General features: G+C 41.1%; 1 protein-coding gene across 8 annotated transcripts in view; it reads left to right on the top strand.

Moving 5' to 3' along the window:
• Positions 1-15,433, top strand: part of LOC136002611 (leukemia inhibitory factor receptor-like) — a 105,052-nt gene extending 89,619 nt beyond the window's left edge. For all 8 annotated transcript variants that reach the window (XM_065657849.1, XM_065657847.1, XM_065657844.1 and 5 more), the window contains 7 exons: positions 623-802; positions 2,399-2,500; positions 4,915-5,082; positions 5,735-5,896; positions 6,928-7,021; positions 7,584-7,662; positions 8,340-15,433. In XM_065657849.1, coding sequence (XP_065513921.1) covers positions 623-802; positions 2,399-2,500; positions 4,915-5,082; positions 5,735-5,896; positions 6,928-7,021; positions 7,584-7,662; positions 8,340-8,978 — 1,424 coding nt within the window. In that variant the 3' untranslated portion in view covers positions 8,979-15,433. The remainder of the gene's footprint in view (positions 1-622; positions 803-2,398; positions 2,501-4,914; positions 5,083-5,734; positions 5,897-6,927; positions 7,022-7,583; positions 7,663-8,339) is intronic.
• Positions 15,434-19,515: the final 4,082 nt, after the last annotated feature.

The raw sequence follows: 19,515 nt of genomic DNA, 5'->3' as shown, positions 1-19,515 counted from the left end.
GTTGGATTTTTTGTTTGGTTTGTTTGTTTTTATTTTTGTCATGGCTTTTTTGTTGCTGTTGTTTTGGGGCAGTTTTGGTTTGGCTGGTTTGGTTTGGTTTGTTTTTTTCGATTTACCCTTGATGGACTGAAGCCTCCATAAAGTTCACCAGGGATTTGACTTCTGCTGTTGATTCTTGGTGAAAAATGGTTGTCTATGGTCGGGTGAGTGATAGCAAAGCACTTTGAAAGGAGCACAAAGCAAACCGATGAAATGACAGCAGGAATTTATAGCTGGAGGCTCCTGCCAAATTGATGTCAAGTCAGATTTAAACCTGACATTTGCTGTAAATCTTTACCTTGAAAAATTACTTCTTAAGCCAGTCCTGAGCTGCAGCACTTCTCATCATCATACTTAAGGCTGGCTGAGGGATTTGCTGCAGGCTACATCTGATTTCCAGCACGTCAGAAAGCATAGCTGAGTTCACCGCTTCGAATTTTGCAGTACCGGGAGCGCGCCTCTCATTCTTAGAAATGACTGCAGTTTATAAAACCTTTGCGCTGTGGCTGGAAGGCTTTCTTTCAGCTTGGACTACAGATAAGTGTCTGCTCTCTGGTGGATTTTTGTGTCGTCTTTGTTGCAGACAATGTCAAAACGGATCGGGCCGTGGCAATGGGGAATGGAATTTATATTTCTTGGAATTCTTACCCCAATGTGACCTGTGGCTACGTAGTAAAATGGTGCCATTCATCTGGGTCTGAACCCTGTAGTGTGGACTGGCAGAAATTTCCTTCAAATACAACAGATGCAGTGATAAAGTCTGGTAAGTGAGAAATAATTTTTTGTGAGTCTTTCTGGATGAGAGCCTGAGCAGTGAGTGGAATGAGAGTGGCACCAATGCTATAGGTTGAAGATTGTTGCATTGCTGTCTGATTGTATATATAAATGCACACCTTCTAGGTACTGTTTTTATTTTAATTTCTTACACAGCCTTGCAAAATCCAAATATCAGTCTTGACTTAACTGTTACTATCCTATGTTTATTAATGGTTTTGAAATTATTTCTTCCAGCTGCTCCCAACAATTTCCTAACTCAGCCTAATGCATAATGGTTAATCTAGGGTTTGGGGTTTTATTTGGATTCGAAACATAAACAGCACTGCTCAGGATGGAAGAAAGACTAATCCATTGTTTTTACATGAGGCAGATTTTTTTAAGTGTGACCTCCATGTGCTGGCTTGCTGTCAGCAATTGAAATTTCCTGGAACAGGACACATTCCAGGTCTCTAGATGCTGGTGGGCAGACCAAGGAAGTGAAATTCAGCTGTGGTGGGACTAGTAGGAGTAGAAGAGGAAAGAGAGGACCACAAAAATATATAGGATTTTTCTCTGCTGTCTTAGAGGGTATATATTTGCTTTTTAAAAGAGTTTAGTATATAAAGCCTCTATTAGAGAAAACAACTTGGAGCTGTGTACATAGGAAAGTTGAGGGGGAGTGAGACCAGGGACTTGAGGCAGTGTGTACTCCTGCCTGTAATTACAACACTGTGTTTGTGTGGTTTTCATTTGTGCTGGCTAGAGCTTGCTTATTCTAAGCATACAATACAATGTCTGTCCAACAATGCACCTCTACTCCTGAGCTCTTCCCAGGGATGCTTCTTGCAGCATGCTGTGGGAGTTACCAGGCTGCTAGAGCTGGAATCAAGCTGGCAAATCCACCTCTGTCTGCACTTAGTCCTGCCAGGTGAATCTCACAGGCTGGACCTGAGCTCTTGCAAACTCAAGACTTCTGTGGAGTTTCACAGTGGTTTCTTGTTTAGAAAAGATCTTGAAAGTAGTGTACAGCCCTGAGTTGAGGAAATCCCAGGAAGTGGTAAATTACCTACACATTGTAGTATCAAACACCTATGCCTCCACCAAAGACACGTGAAATGGAAATTTGATGACTGTGTTTTGTAGCATCAGCTCGCAGTTCAGGCCCGGAGTTCATCACTAAAGTGCTTCACTATCACTTTTGAGTTTTCTCTGAATTTCTTTTCTACTGTTGCTTTAATAACCCGGGTATTTCAAAATGTGTTTGCATTTCTGAGGAGGAGGCAGGTTCTCCATGGCTGCTGTGGGAGGAAAGGAATTGTTTCTGGTAACTTCAGTTTGTGTTTCCCCATTGAAAGAACAATTTATGCAATTTGAGTAGCTTGTTTTGCATCCTATTTGTTGAGAACCTAACTTTCTCCAGGAGCTAGATTTGCTTACTGCTTCTAAACCATATCTGGTGTAGGAATAGTATTTACACCTAACACTGTGGTCTAAGATTTTGTAATTTTTTTTAATACGTATTTGTGTAAGTCTGCATCTTGTGAAAGCTAAAACTATCACTCTTTATAAGTGAAATACTCTTACAGTGATTTTTCTCTTGCAGCTCTATTTAGACCTGGCGTGAGATACAACTTTTCACTATATGGCTGCAAATCCAGTGGATATCAGTTACTGAAAAACATAACTGGGTATACGAAAGAGCTGCGTAAGTGCACTTTATCCTTCAGGAAAGTGAATTTAAACTGTGTCTATTTTTAGCTCAGTGTTGGCAGAAGACTGAGGCCAGAATCCCCATGCAGTACTGACTTGTGCTTGTATTGCAATTACATGCGAAGAACATTTCTCCAACCACTTCCAGTTCCCAGCATGCAATAACCTTGTGTTCTCCAGCTTGTGTGGTGGCACAGAGTGTCACAGAAGTTTGCTCTGAAGACAGTATTATTCAGAGTTGAAGGCACAGGCATAAATTGAACCACAGGGCTGGGGTAATTTCTGCAGGAGAGGAGGCAACTTGTTCTGATTTGTCAAGTCAAAGTAAACTTCTGAGCACATTTGGTACAGCTCAGCAAATATGAAAAGTGTCCACAACATTTCTGTTTAAAAACACTTCTTAGACCAGAACCAGATGACACCAAGTTGGGTGGGAATGTTGATCTGCTGGAGGGCAGGAAGGCTCTCCAGAGGGATCTGGACCAGCTGGATCAATGGGCTGAGGCCAATTGTATGAGGTTTGACAGGACCAAGTGCCGGGTCCTGCACTTGAGTCACAACAACCCCAGGCAGTGCTACAGGCTCGGGGAAGAGTGGCTGAGCATGAGCCAGCAGTGTGCCCAGGTGGCCAAAAAGGCCAACAGTACCCTGGCTTGTGTCAGAACTACTGTGGCCAGCAGGACCAGGGCAGTGATTGTCCCCCTGTACTGGGCACTGGTGAGGCCCCACCTTGAATCCTGTGTTCAGTTTTGGGCCCCTCACTACAGGAAAGACATTGAGGTGCTGGAGAGAGTTCAGAGAAGGGCAACGAAGCTGGTGAGGGGTCTGGAGCACAAGTCTGATGAGGAGCGGCTGAGGGAACTGGGGCTGTTCAGCCTGGAGAAAAGGAGGCTGAGGGGAGACCTGATCGCTGTCTGCAACTACCTGAAAGGAGCTTGTAGCATGGAGGGTGCTGGTCTCTTCTCACAATTAACAAGTTATAGGATGATAGGAAATGTCCTCAAGTTGCTCCAGGGAAGGTTCAGACTGGATATTAGGAAAATTTCTTCATGGAAAGGGTTGTGAAGCACTGGAACAGGCTGTCCAGGGAAGTGGTTGAGTCACCATCCCTGGAGGTGTTTAAAAGACATAGAAATTAGGTTCTTAGGGAGATGGTTTAGTGCCAGTGTTAGGTTAACGGTTGGACTTGATGATCTTAAGGGTCTTTTCCAACCAAAACTATTTTATGATTCTAGAGCCTAAAGGACAAGCCACTCTGAGAATTGCACTTGTACTCCCTGCAGTACCAACCCTGTCTGGGTAACTGGAGTTTCATCCAGGGCTGAGCTTTTCTTGCCTGGAGATGCATTAGTGTCCGAATGCTTTCTGTTCCCAGGAATCCGAACATGACTTTACCATATAACATCACAACTATATTGTATTGTAACTACAGCACCCATTTAACTTTGAAGTATAATGTGTTTTCTGCTAAAATAGTTTGCTTGGAAAACTGAGCTGCTGACATAATCTGAGCCCTTAGAAATGCTGTTCATTTCATCGCTAAGTTTGAAGGTGAGGTTAAGGCCATTTTACGAGAAACTCAACTTTCAGCCATTTGTATCTCTGTAAAAATCCTGAATGGTTTCCCGGAAGGGTTTTTCCATATGTGATCTCAACAGACTGGAAGCTTTCAAGGTAAAAGGCTAAAGACTTTGAGAGATGAAAAATGCATCAAACATGCAGAAGAAACTTGTTAGGAACTGAGAAATATATTCACTTTACACAAGAGCATAGATTCATTCTAAAACTTCAGATTTGCCTTCAGACAGATAACCATCAAGACAAAAATAGATGCATTCTTAAACAGCACTGATAGATCAAGTGTCAGACTAAGTCCTCATGCACATGACCTTACACAAGATCTGATGTAACACTTTCAGTGGGGTATGAGTATTGAAATGACGACTTGTGATGCCTGCTAAGAGCAGTTCTTTTGAGCTGAGATAGATTTGGTAGGAATGTGGAGTTTGTTTAATTTGAAGTTAAGACATGAAGACAAAGAGTTAAAACCTTTGAAAGCTAAGTAATTTTTATGCTCTCTGTGTTTATACAATCTTTTGGGGTTTGTTGCAGGAAGAAGGGTATTTATATGTATGGGTCTGTAAGAAGGCTGCCCAGGGAGATTTTGTTTTCAGCTTCTGTTAGGAGATAATACTGCAGTAATTAATAACAATGAGACTGACATACTTGTATTTTTGTAGTATCGCCTGCTAAGTCTTCTCACATGTTCTTGACAGTGAGGGAAGAGTTGTCAGGAAAAAGCTGAAAAGGCTAGCCCTGAAATAAAACTGATGAAGCACTTACATTAATTCAGCATTTAATGATAAGGTGATTTCTTACTAAGTTTTTCCTTTGTGATTCTCCCTACAGCTCCAAAACGTGCACCAAATTTTACTGTAGAAGAAACCTCTTCAGATTCTATATTGGTAAAATGGGAAGACATTCCTATTGAAGATTGCCAGGGATTTTTAGAGGGATATCGTCTTTCCTTTGCAAAAGGTGAAAAAGATGCTTTAAAGCCTAGGCTTTCAGAATCAGGTAAATGAAATCTATAGATTACTTGCTCAAGCTTTTTTTTCTTTGTTTTCTCTTTTTTTGTTTTAGTAATTTCACTTTAGAAAAAGATGCTTTTATCAGAATTCAGTTGCATTACCCATTGATATAATTGGCCCATGATATATGACAAAGGCATTTGAAATAATCAGCTCCTTGTGTGGTTACCACAGTTGTTTTTTAATGTAAGGCAGAAGTTGGAGAAAACTCTGGCTCACTGAGGCCATAAAGCTATGCAGTGACTAAGTGGCAATATGACACACTGCCTTGTGTACAGATACCCTGAGTGGATGAGACGTGGGGGAGGTTATATGGCTATATTTAATTGCCTGTATTCTTCCCGTACCCATCTTGTGAGGAGATCTCTGTACAGAACTGAAGCCTGACTCACATTAACACAAGAGGACAAGCAGGAGTGTACAAAACTAAAGTCAGCCTGCAGCAAAAACATATGCCTGTGCTGTTTGGTGCTGTGTAAGCAAACGGTGTTGCTAAGACTCTTTATTTCAGTTTTTCTTTACACAGATTGTTCTTCAGATTTCATTTGCTGACTTCAAGAAGGACTTGCTAAAGCTGAGGCTGTCTTTGTGAATCCTTTCTTACAGTTATGCTTTTCTTACTGCTTCCAAACAAACAGGAAATCCGGAACTTAAAGTTAAGAATATCACTGACTTAACAAAGAAGTCTTTGAAAATACTTGATCTTCAAGGCAAAACAAGTTACCAGCTGGACCTACAAGCCTATACTGCTGGTGGGTTGAGCCCTCCAAACAGCCTCTACGTGGTGACAAAGGAGGACTGTAAGTTGAATATCCCTGTTCATTAATAGTCTTCAACACAGGGGCTGCACAGTGTGTATAAAGCTGACCTTATTTTTCTTCTGGTCCCTTAGGTAGTTTGAGCCTACAGTCTAATTTTTAATTTATTGAGTTAGTTATTTTTAAATACAAAAATTGGTGTAGTTCAGGATGAGGAAAAGATCCTTTCCTATTATAGCTACCTTGTAGTTCATGGCAATGTATGCAAGATATTAAATATGGTGGAGTCTGAATTTAGTCTTCTCAAGCAGCTAGTTGTGTTTGTCACGTTTCCCATGATGAATGTCTGCTAATACATAGTGGGAAGAAAGACATTCTGGAGATATTTACTAGTTTCAGAATTATTAACAGATGCCTTTCTGCTTTGAATTCAGTCTGATCGATCCCCTGACAGAAACAAATCCAGAAAGACAGTTAAAAAAAATACTGACTTCAGGGAATGAGGAAAAAAAAAAAGTGTTTCATATGAAGACCTAACACTTGGGTGCAGCTAAAATACATGAAAAATCAAACTTGAGGCACTTAACATCAATGGAGGAAGGCAGCAGGAATGCATCAGAGATAAACCCTGGGGATTAGAAGCATTGTAAACAATATAAAAGGCAGTGCAGTTTGTGCAATGAGTTGTTGGCCTGTAAGAGCCATTACCAGGGATTTGGCCAGCTCAAGTAACCTGAAAGTGCAATTCCAGTGCTTGCTGAGAACAGAATTACAGTGGCAAGCAAGCAATCTGCATTGCACATGAAGCCTTTTGCAATTAAGCAGTCAAAGACAAGTATCTGCAGATTCCTGTAGTTATCACTGAATCAGCTCTGTTTATGGATGGACTTTTGCCCTTCCAGCAAGGGGGAAGTGTATGGTATACATATGCTTCATCATCACTGTTTGCAAACCACTGTTAGATGAGTTTGATGAAACGGTCTCTATTCTGTGGGAGTGTTAGAGAAGGTACAAAATTTGCTACTAACTTTGGATATGTATTTACTGTCTTTTCTTGGTTTTTTGTCCCCCAGCTGTAGGGTTAATCATTGCAATTCTCATCCCTGTGGCAGTGGTTGTGCTGCTTGGAGTGGTGGCCAGCATCTTCTGCTACCGAAAGAGGGAATGGTAAGTGCCTACATTCAGTCCTGATCTTTTTCTGGATGCGTTTGCTTCCATGCTAGAGTTTTCCATGATTTTAGTCACTCTTTGTTTTCTCCAAGTAACCAAAGATGTCAGTGGGCTTTGTTTAAAGGTGGGTGGCAAAAAACACAATGGAGAAGGGGAGGGAGAAATTCAGTTGAGGAGAGGTCAGAGTGAGGAATGCAAAAAGGTTTTGTTAGGAGCTTGTCTCCCAGTGCACACCACTTACAAATAGCTCCCAAGTGGAAATAAGCTAGAGACATACTATAAACGGTTAGCCATCCACAAACACTCAGGTAGACATCCCATCTTCAGCTTCTCATAAACATGTCATATCAAGTTCCCCAGTTTAAAAGACTTTCAGAAAAAAAAAAATAAGTGTGCTGTTTTTTTCATTAAATACTCAGTGAAAGTGGAACACACTAAATCTTTGTGCCAGATGTCTTCAGTGTTCTGGTTTAAAGGGAAATGTTCTGACTCCTTTTGTGTATTGGCAATCTGTTTTGAGGTTTGGTAACTTTTAAAGTTTGTTCTTTCCTCTTTAAAGGATTAAAGAAACATTTTATCCAGAGATCCCAAATCCTGAGAACAGTAAGGCACTGCAGTTTCAGAAGAACATCTGTGAGGTAACACTCATTTTATGTCTAGTGTTGTAAACTATTAAAAGGTATTGCAAGTAAAGAATTATTTTGCAAACTTTGAGCCTTCTACTCCAGTTATAGGAAAAACTGTGGCAGGAGGAGCAGCACAAGTGACTGAGTAACTTTTTTCAGGTCCTTTCTAGAGCTTTCTTGTTGTTAATGTAGTTGCTTGAAATGTTTGAATTAGGAAAGGACTGCTGTATTTCTCTCCTCATGCACTAATGGGAAATGTCAATACACGATAATGATGTGGGAGTAACCTACCTGTCTTTGTCATAGTGTTAGGAGAAGTAGAAAGTGTGGAGAAGTGTACATGACTTATCCTCAACCTCCTGGTAGATAGAGTAGCTGGAACTGGGCCTAACATTTAAATGACTTCCTGGAATGGGCTATACAGAGCCAAAATTTGGGGAAAGAGTTCTCAAACACTGACTACAAGATCTAGAGTCTCTTTAAGTTGGCTAAAAACTTTTAACATTAACAGAAATATGTGATAAGCCACAAAATGAGAACTAAACCACTTCTTTTATATTATACTAATGTCAGTGGGATGAGTGCAAGCCACAAGCCAACACACTGGTTTAACTTGGACAAGCTATTGCTTTCAGGATTTCCAGGTCTTTTGGCTTAGTCTCTCCTCCTTCTTCTTTTTCTTGTTTCAGGGGAGCAAGACACTTAAAACACTGGAAATGAACCCCTGCACCCCCAATAGTGTTGAAGTGGTGGAAACACGGTCTGCAGCTCCCAAGATTGAAGACACAGAGATGATGTCCCCAGCAGCAGACACTACTGCGCCTGAAGATGGCTGTGACTCAGAAACAGAGAACCATGTGGTTGTGTCCTACTGCCCCCCTATCATTGAAGAGGAAATCTCAAATCACCCTATGGATGAACCTGTGGGGTCATCTCAGGTGGTTTACATTGACATCCAGTCAATGTATCAGCCTCAAATTAAACCAGAGGAGGAGCCAGAAATAGACTTAGTAACTACAGCAGGCTATAAGCCACAAATGCAGCTGCCTATCAGTGTTCGGAAAATAGAGTCTCGCTCATCTGCAGAGGAAGAATTGGATAAAACTGCAGGTTACAGACCTCAAGCAAACACAAACGCCTGGAACATGGACACTCCAGACTCTCCTGGATCAGTGGAAAGCAACAATGAAAACGCATCTTTTGGGAGCCCATGCTCCATTAATTCCCGACAGTTTCTGCTTCCTCCAAAAGATGATGAAGACTCTCCCAAACCCAGTAACATAGCGTGGTCTTTCACACACTTTTTTCAGAACAAACCAAATGATTAACAGTGACTCCTCATTGCACCTGAACCTGCCTTCAAAATAAGCTCTTATTCCTGATGTTGTAAAGAAAGGAGCAAAGAAAGTGCAAAAGGCATGAATTATTCTTGGAGACCGTCAGTACAGGTTCTAGTGAGCTGAATGTTATGTTTAAGTTAGTGAAAGTGTTAATGTTCCTTTTTAATAGATACTGAGAGGTCTAAGTTATAGCAATTTAGTTGTTACTCAAGTAAAATATATTGGGTATAAGGGGTATTGAGTTTAGAGCTCCTGATAATCATAGTTAAAGAATGCTGCCTACCTTCACATAGTGCTCCAAGATTAATATGGTCTTATGCAACTTATAACTGGGAAAGATTGCCTTGCTTTGTAGTAGTTGTTCTCAACCATGCATACTCAAATGATACAGCTCCCAGCAGATTTCCTTACCGAAGGTGTCATTTATCACAAACCTTAGCCTAACACATGAAAATGATGTGGTTGAAAACTGTTGAGATCTTTTACTTAGGTATAAAATAAGAACAGATGAGAGTACTGTTCTTTTTTTCTTCTCCCGTACAGAAGGGTATTGTCACAGTTTAACACTTCTGAAGCAACAGCCATTCAAATCTGTTGCTTTTTAACTAGATACTAGTTTCTGTACCTACTGTACAATGTTTGTTCAATGTTTGACTCAGGGGTACAAACTTGGGGAAAAAAGTGTAACACTGATTTAAACCTCAACAAGAACTGCATACAGTTTAAAACTTTTCTTTTTAAAAAAAAACCAACAAAAAAACCAACAAACCTTAGAATGCCCTATATTTTTTCTATTCTTTGGTTAAGGACTTAATCTTTCCTAATGTATTGCACTAATGCATTTTGTATTTCATAGCTTCAGCTCCAGATCTTCTTCAAAGTGGTACAGCACTCCATTCACCCCCAGTTTTCAGCAGTCTTTGCACTATACAGTAATGTAAGCCATGGGGAAATCTCTGTCTACTAACATTAGCTGTCCAAGCAGTAGTACTAGCTCCTTGAGAACAAATTGCTCTTTGGATGGTCTTTGTTGTATAAGCTTTGCCACTTGCTGCCTGGCTGTTCTCCATGTCTATCCAACAGGACCTTCTCTACAAATCCTACCAGGGAGTTCAGGGTGGGATTTCTCTAGTGGCAGGAGAAACCCAAGGAGGTTTTAGTGCTGCTATTCTACCTCTCCTTTACCAGACATGATGCAAAGAAGCTTAAATGATGTATGTCTGTGTGCTTAAAGAAGTATTCAGAACAATCATCTTTGAAAATGCTTGTTTTCACATATGCATCTCTAGGCAGCTGTAATTGTAACATTTCACTGTGTAAACTTCAGACTGTGGCACACGTGAATTTCACTAGCATACAGGAGAAAGTGCTTTCTAACTTACCTGTTCCTTAACGTAAAACACAGTGGTGAGAGGTTAAATGGTAAAAAGCTTGATCAAAAAAGGTCTCCATAAAGTCCTAACCAAATCTTTTTTTTTCAGATTTCAATTTCCCTGGCTACTTTGTGGTTTGTTGAATAAATAAGATGGGGGAGTGGTTTTATAAACAAGATCCCAAAATAGATAAGGAGGCTGAATTGGTTAAGCTGCTAGTTGTAAACATGTGAGAGGAGACTAGGAAGATGGCTAGCTTGGCAGAAGTTTGGTCTCCAAACCAGATGATCTGGCCATCAGAATAAAACCAACCATAAGGTTAAACCTAATTGCAGCAATGGATGATGCAGTTTCAGATGGTGGTATGTCTCTGCCATCTATGTAGAATGAAAATACAGAGGAATTTCGAAATTGACAAAAAGGCAAACCACTAAGTAGCATCCAAATCATCATCAGTAACAACTAACAGTGTGTGACTCCTGGAAGAGTGAAGTGTGAAGAAAGTAAAAGCATATCTATCTGCAGACCTGACAGAGTGCAAGGTGTGTCTGAAAGATGAGAAAATGCAGATAGAGTTCTGCTTTTGAGGTTGAATCTTGGAATTAGCAGAGCTGTGAGTGAAAAGACAGGCAGTGCAAAGAGCTGGTGTCCATCTGTCACCAGACATCACCGCAAGAGAAAGTTTCATGCCTAAGCTATTACTGCCTATTATTGAGAACACTATGTACAGATAAAAGGAAGCATTTCTGCCCTTTACGCTCTATAGCTGTGAGGTGGCTATATCCTAATAGTAACAACCCTTTCTCACAATATCTTTTAGAGCACATTTCTTTTCAATAGTGCAGATTTGGCTTAATGTGTTTATCTCCTAAGATGAATTTTAGATTGTGCTGTCATATGCTTTTAATTGAAAGCAGAAGATGTCAAGGACAGAGTGTATGGGTAGCAGTTTGTGTTTTTTATGGAGCACTTTCTCAATGTAGAGATGCAATCAATATTGTATGGTGATCCAAACAAAAAAAAAAAACCTCTGTAGCAGAACAGTTGATCATGAAGAATAACCGTGCTTTCAGATGGCTGTGTATTGCAAGAAACAAAACCAAACTGAAGTTTGAGAGTACTAACAATTTTTAATTTGGCAGACTGGAATCCAGGGCAGCTGCAGAGAACATGTAGAACTCACAGGCAGCAGCCTAACACCCTTCACAGTGGTCCCACGGTGAATCAAACACAACCATCACATACTCAGGTTTTCCTTTGTGCTGCTCTTCCTATTCAGTAAAGGCAACAGCATTTTAAATTGCTTCATTTCTTAGTGATTAGGTAGGGGAAAGGTCCACAAATATAGGGACTGCCTCAATGTTATTAAAGCATTCTCATCTAGTTATCCATCACTTTTTTTTTTGAACTTTTACTATATATTTTGACTGGTGTTCTGACTTCCAGGATGTAAGGCAGAAGAGTCCTGTTAATAGCAGTGGTTTACCATACACATCATTTTGTATCCACAGCAGAAGAGTGAAGCAAATGGAGTAGTGGCACAGACTTGTGCATCATATGTAGCATCGCTTACTGGTGCTTAATGCTTATGAATGACTAAGTAGTTTTCATTCCAGCACTTGAAAGCTCAGCTGTTTCACCTCTGTGGTTTCCTTTGAGCCTACTCAGTGCTGCCAGTGAGGGCTCCTTTCAAATGCCTATCTTAAATCTTCAGCAGTGAATCCAAATACCAGATGGGTAGTGAGAGGTTGTGTGCTAATTCAGTGATCATGCGAAAAAAACGCTAGGTGCATGGAGCAGTAAGAATGAGTGACAAGGACTGTCAGGGAATGGGCTTGATTTCTGAGCCCAAGTGCTGTGCTAAAATAGTGAAGTGTCTTTAGGAATATCTTCATACCAAATTCACTTTCGAATCACGATGCTGTTTAGCCTCTAAATGCATTGATAACAATTGCAAGAGCAAAACTTTGGGTTTCAGAGGGGATCAGACTCGTTCTCTAGTGCCTTTGAGCTTCCTGGTGAGCCTCTTCAGTCAAATTGTTTCTGAAAAATGTCTTAGGAAACATAAAATACTGCATTTCCTAACCGTCATTTTCTGAAAGATCTTATTCTTTTATTGAACATCTATTTTATTTTAGTTCTTTCGGCTTTTTGCCTTTTTCTTCTAGAAGAATAGAAAGTTCAGCTTTAAAACAAAACAAAACAAAACAATACAATAAAAATAAATACAATAAAATAAAATTTAAAAATTGATTTTAATTTTTTTTAAAAAAATAAAATAAAAATTAAAACTAACTTCTAGAAGGAGTAAGACTAGAAGAGATTGTGTCCAAAACACTGTTACTCCTAACTCAGTACTTCAATCCTCCAGTTGGATTAGTGTTTAGAGATGTAGGGTGTTAATACCAAGCAATTTCTTTCTGAAGCAAATCATAGGTGCTGCTACTTTTTAATTTTGAGCCATGCCCGTCATATGTGACAATTGGGGATTTGTGATGGGTTTTTGTACTGTTCACTGTACACATGGAACATAGTCACGTTTGATGGAACATTGTGCACTCTCCTCTTTGACACATTCGTTATTTTTTGTTGTTCTGACATGCAGGGGGATCTGGGATCTTGGCTTTGTGTGTTAAATTTTGGGGTGGTAGATCTGCATGTGATATACCTCACAGAACTACTAGTTAAATATATCAACAAAATAGTAAGCTAATACTACAAGCAGGCAGTGAATTACCTGCCCTGCTATGCAGTGCCTGTGTAGGCAGACTTAGGACCCAAGGACTGACACTTGCTGTGGTAGCTGTCTGTTTTCTGTAGTTGCTGCTTCCATGGGTAAACCGTTTCCAAAGGGAACCAGTAGCCAAGTTGTCTGTCACGGCACAATTGGCAAATGCGTTGTGTTTCTTTGTCTTTGGTTTATGTAGGGGACCAGAGCTTTCTTCTGCTGGGAACATGGCAGCTCCTGCTGACCTCGAGTTCTAGACTGCTCCGAAGAGGCACTTTTTTGGGGTTTTTTTGATAATGTTCAGTGGGTAAAGCTTAAGGCTGTGGTGTTTCCTGTGATCTTGTCCTCCAGGACACCCAGTTGAACATGAATAGTAGCGAAAAAGAAGGTAATTGTATGCATTGGAGGGGGAAGGTGTTTAGACATCACTCTGAAAAGGCAAGGAGAAATCGTGTGCTCTATTTTTAGACAAATATTGCTTTGTAGATAGAATATTTGTATACCCACAAGTAGAGGGGAAAATACATAGAAAAAATGTAACACTTAAAGAATCAGATTGCTAACAAGCCTCCATGTACTGTAAATCTATCAAAAGCTTTCCATGTAAATAGCATCCTGTTCCACCACAGACTTTGACGAAGACTTCAGTGTAAATGGCATTAATATTTTTAACACTAGGAGAAGTCCTAACCTGTTATGCACATATGTGCTTACACCATTATGTACCTAGGTGCATATTGCAGAGGAAGTTGGCCTGCCATTCCCAAAGCAATATTTTTCGGAGCCCTGTACTTGAATACATCCCTTTTGAGATGCAGTTTTCATCAAGAGGAAACAGCTGCCATCTGTGCTGCTCCCAACACACCACATGCAGTTTGTGCTGCTGTGCATCAAGCAGTGCCCTGTGTGGCTGATGCTCAGAGATGCTGTCAACAATTCACAAGATCTGTGGTTGGCTTTTTCTTTGCCTTTTCCTTAGCAAACCTGGAAACAGTCCCAGACCCTAAATTCCAGACATGGATTCAGAAATGTTGGAGTTTCTAAAATCTGATTTCCTCATGCTTATGCCTGTCTTAAATTTTTAAATATTTCCTTAGAAGCTGGAAAACAGTTTCTTCTGTAACAATTTTCTTTCCTCGCACATTTATATAACTTTGGATTTTCCCCAGTGTTTCTAAGATAGCCAGTGTTTGTTTCCTTTTTGCGTGTTATGCAAACAAACCTTAGATGATATTGGCAGGGGTTTCTGCAACTTTTTAAGTTGTCCCAGGGTGCATAACAATATTTTTTCCCCACAAAAATGTCTATTAATTCCTTCTGTTTTTACAACAAAAAAGTCTGCAGAGAGCTGTTATATTTCAGAAGGCAGAGGCTCAGCATCCCAGTGCAGGTGAGCTGGTCTAATGGCAGGGTGCTGCAGGAGAGGACGGGGCTAATCCCTCTCCAGCCTCACTGTCTCCTTGTGACAGTCCTGCCCAAGTGACTTCGTGGGCCACCAGAACAGATGGCATCCCTAGTTGTGACACCCAGTATGATACCCAGCGGAATATCTAGGTGGGTTTTTGGACGATCCCAAATCTGCATTTCAACTCTTATTACATGAAAGGAAGCTCCATGCACAACTTCCACAAGAAGGTTCAGTACCTTTGCAACTCATTTGGTCTCATGTTGTGCAAAATGTAGTAAGTAGAACTTATCCAGGGACAAAGGAAAACATGAAATGTTATCATTTTCATTATTTGGGCTGAGAAAAAGCCAAAAAAAATGAAATAGCTTAAGCAGGGCAAAATAAAATAGAAACTGGTAAGGTCTTGCACTTTTTAGTAGTAATACAAAAAAAAAATCCTGCAACATCATTTTGTCAATATTTCCTTAATGTGATTCAAGAGTGGCTTGGGATGAACAACATTTTGTGCTTCATAGTGTTTCTGAAAAGTTTTTAAAGATGGGGATAGCAAAAAAATAAGATAACTGAACTGACTTGTGTCTGAAATCCTACCCGAAGGTAACAGTAATTTGAGCTTTGATCCTGTTGTGGCACACAAAATAGCAGAGCTGGTGGAGTCATACAGGTCACTGAAAAAAAAAAAAAAAGTGTGTTGTACTATAATGCTGTAACTTTTAAAATATATACTGTGAACAAGTTCAATGTTTTTTTAGCTCTTTTTATACCATACTTTTTACAGCGTAAATAATTTGTTTAGAGATGTTTTTATGTTCTGTTTTCACAACAATTTTAATGGATTTTTGTTTAATACTAGTGAAAGTATTGTTCGCCAGTTTGAAATAGTCATCTGTAGAAATTAATGCTGAGAATAAATCAATAAATCAAGCTGACAAAATAGTCTTCCTAACACACTAAATCTAATCAGTCATTTAACATATTTCTGTTGCTGAATGATACTGAAGTTTTCCAGCTTCCAAATCTGCCATTGAAAAAATATTTCTATCACAATTTAAGCAAAATCATCACAAGGCACTTTAATGAAGTTGTAGCATACCAGTAAAGTACTGATTCAGCAAAGTCTATCAACATGAAAATTTATGAGCTAATCAGTTAAACAAATGCATGCTTGGAAAAGGAAGCGTGGGATCATGTTGGGGATATAATATTCCAGTGTGGTAGATGACATTTAAGACTAACCTAACACTAAAATAACAAATTTGCATACATTTTAAACCTAGTTTGCTTGGCTGTTGTAAGTCCTGTTGTATTGCTTGAGTGTCTAAAAATACGCATGTATTTAACAATTTTACAATAGTATTGCCATGGAATTTAATAAATATATTTTCTTACACTCTTACATATTTTTATATTCCTTGCTTGCATGTTTATATTTAAGTAAAAGTTAAATTCTGCTCATGCTCCAGTACAGAATTATTTTAATTTTGTGCCAGAGAAAATAACCACAGGATCTCTCAAGCGCACCTTGGCTTCTTGATTGAGAGGGTGGGCAGTAACAAGAGTGTTCTCTGAGCAGCCTCTCCTGAGCACAGCATGCTGTTGTGTGTACTTACATGGATCACTGCAGGCCTCCTGTTCCTGCCATGTGATGTGATGATAGGAATAAGGCCAGTTGACTTACCTGTGCGCTCCTTGGCTTATTGCTCTAACACAGTTGGGCTTTTGAGATGTGATTTACCTGCAGGCTTGGGCTGAGGGTTTGCAGAGGTGGACAGCCAGAGGCTTTCCATGGTGGACAGGTCCATGTTGTGGACATCCCTATTCCAGCCTCAAGGATGTAGTGGAAGCAAATTTTTTACAATGAGGGTGGTAAAACACTGGAACAGGTTGACCAGAGAGGTGGTAGGTGCTTCATGTCCAGAGACAACCAAGGCTAGACTAGACAGGGCTCTGAGCAACCTGATCGAGTTGGAGATGTCCCTGCTTATTGCGAGGGGTTTGGACTAGATGGTCTTTGAGTGTCTCTTCCAACCCAAACAATTATATGATTCTAGGAAGAAGGGGCCAAGGCTGCATGCCGTGGGGTTGGTTTGGGTGATCTAAGGCACCTTCTTAACGTATTTTAGTGGAATGGAGATGATTAGCTTCTATAGTGACTGTAACATGGGCCCTATGTTTGAGGCCATTTATGTCACAGCACTCGTCCTAGCAGCAGCCAAGGAATTTTGTGGCTCATCTAACCACAACTTCTGAACTAGAGAGTGACACACAGGCTTAGCTGTGTGCAGACAGACAGGTGCCACATCACAGCACATCACATCACATGAAGCATTCCATGGTGGTACTGTGCTCTCTATACCTCTTTGGAGGCAGTCTGAAAAGTCAGAGGGTCAATTCCTTGTCTTGCTATAGCTGTTTTGTGCAGCCTACTGTAACGACAGCAACTAGGTAGGATGTGTGAGATCCACTGAGCACTGGGGAGGTGCAGGAACAAGGATACAAAGTCCTTTAAGCAAGCCTGAAGAGTACTGCTCTGAAAAGACTGAAATGTCTAGAGTGGTGGAAATGAGGAAAGGGTTCAATTGTTCCACAGGTGAAACCCCACAACTGCACTCTTAAGCCCTGCAACTTCTCTGGCCAGTGTAAGAACACCAGGGTTGAGTTCAGGATGGGTCTCGCTCCATCATCTGCACCTCAAGACTAAAATAAGTAAAAGGATGATGGTTTTGCCGTATCTTCTGAAGGTATTGCAAGTTGTTCAGACATAGCTCATTTGAACCTTGGCAAGACTAGACTTATCCTGTTGGGTTTGGTATTTAACACAGCTCAGGGACAGCTGGAGCTCCCTGTCCATTGGCACAGAGGTACTCATGTGACAGCAGCACCAGAGGAACATGGAAGTAGCGAGTTTGTTTGCAGGGACGGCGCCATGTCACGTCCACAGCAGGAGCAGACCAGATAGCCCAGGCTGTGCTCTGCCACCACAGAATAAACATGTGAGAGCAGCTGAGAGCTCTAGCCCTGGGAGAGGTGAGGAGGGCCTGTCCCCTCCGCAGACATCACCATCCTTGCCCAAGTGCAGGATGCTGGGCTGCTGTCAGTGGTCCCGCCGCCTGCTGTGCCCATGGGCAGGGTGTGCCTGCGGGGTGTGTGGGTCTGCAGCCTCACAACTGTGCCAACCCACCCCTGGGGCAAATCCGAGGGATTCTGGTCACTAAGCCAGGACAGAAATCACTTACTGATGGTACCCTGCCATGTTGGATTTACAAAATATGGCAAATATAGATGAAATATGCCCAGACAGTTATGAGATGGAGCTTTTAATTTTGAGTGCATTTATGAGGTACCTGAGAACTACAAATACAGGCACTTCTACAAAGTACTTAAAATCACAGAGTCTGAGTTTCATGTAGCATTGTGGCCATTCAAAGAAAATAATTCGTGCTACAAAATCACAGCAATAGACTTTGAAGGTTCAGTAATGATGGAGCACAGGGACTGCCACATTTTTCACCATCAGGACAAGGGTGGGGACAGGTACTCGAACTGTCCGTGTTTCCTGGCCCTCTTCCAGCATGCGTCCTTATCTTCTGCTTGGCTCTCCCTGTGCTGTCGACACTGACTGCCCTTAACACGACTCTGGCTGTAACATCAGTGTTCAACATTTCTCCACGTTTAAAACTGCCAAAAGTTACTCTCAACACATAAAGAAGCATTATAGAGTCCCTGTGTATGAAGCCTTTGTTAGTGCTTAGAAAAAAACCTGTGTTTTGGTAAGACCAGTGAAAAGTTCAAATGAGAACTGCCTAAACATGATGATAAATTAGTGATTTCTGCTGCAAATTCTGCTTTGCTGACACCAACATTAAAGGTTGTAGTGAGGAAAAAAATGGAAGCAAGAAAAATGATAAAGAATATAATAAATATTGCCTTTCCAGTGCCTTCAAGAGACAGGAAGATTAAGGAAAATTCCACTGTGTCTACAAAAGTGACTATGCACACTGCCTCTCTTGCCACTAGAAACTGTTTAAGGGTCTGCAAAATAAAACAAATAAAAGGTTGGAATGCTGTCCCCATACGTCATGTTAAAGTACAGTGCTGGAAAACACAATGTGTGGGGATGGTTGTTGAGAGAAGCAGCACCACTGTGTTCATAGAAAGAAAGACTGAGGGAACCTTAATAAAGAAATAGTGGTGGGAGAGTAACGATGTCGCCTTTGTCCTGTGCTCAGTAAACAAAGAAAACTGCTCTGACAGTGGACAGATATTCAAGAGAAATAAGAGCAGTTGGTTGCAGCACTTGCAGGCAGTCACCATCACAGGGGTTTGGGAAGAGGGCACTTACAGACGAGTTGGGTCATGTCACTGGGGACAGAAAGCCAGGATCTCGCAGAGCTTCAGTGGCTGCAGGTGTGCGGGCTTGGCTGTTACTCATGTTGTGAGATGGCACAGTGCAGGGCAGGGACACATCATGACTCGATGAGGGGACTAGGGGTGCCCACGGTGACTCAAATGGAATGGGAGGGAAGGATGCGCTCATTAGAGCAGGCAATGCCCCACTTGGACATCAGAGCAAGGTGTTGCTTTGGAGAACGGAAAACCCCACTGTGCGCACACACACCAAGAAATAAAATGCTGCTTTCCGTGAGTAAACCATGGCTGCATTTTATCTGGTTCTTCAAAGTGAAGAGGTTTGCCCCTTGAGGGGTGATGCCGCTTTGGAGGGAGCTGCACTTGCAGAGTTGGGACAATGCATTTCCCACTTGGCTTATTTTGCTTCATCAACAGAACAAAAATGGTTTCTCAAAAGCAAAACCTGGCTGACAAAATAGTAACTTTTAACAGGCCCCTGTGGCAGGCTAATGCACCAGTGGGGAATGGGCAGCTTCCCAACCCTGACAGCCCTCCTGCTCTTCATCTCTTAGTTTCCCCAGGCCAGGAGGACTGGGATGGAAAAGAGCTCCTGGCCCATCACCTTTGACCACCCAGAACACTCCAGTGCAGGAAGAATTTGTGTAT

This window comes from Caloenas nicobarica, chromosome Z, assembly GCF_036013445.1.
Source record: "Caloenas nicobarica isolate bCalNic1 chromosome Z, bCalNic1.hap1, whole genome shotgun sequence".
Taxonomy (NCBI): domain Eukaryota; kingdom Metazoa; phylum Chordata; class Aves; order Columbiformes; family Columbidae; genus Caloenas; species Caloenas nicobarica.
Note: the sequence above shows the minus strand (reverse complement) of the source record. Positions and strands in the feature narration are given on the sequence as shown.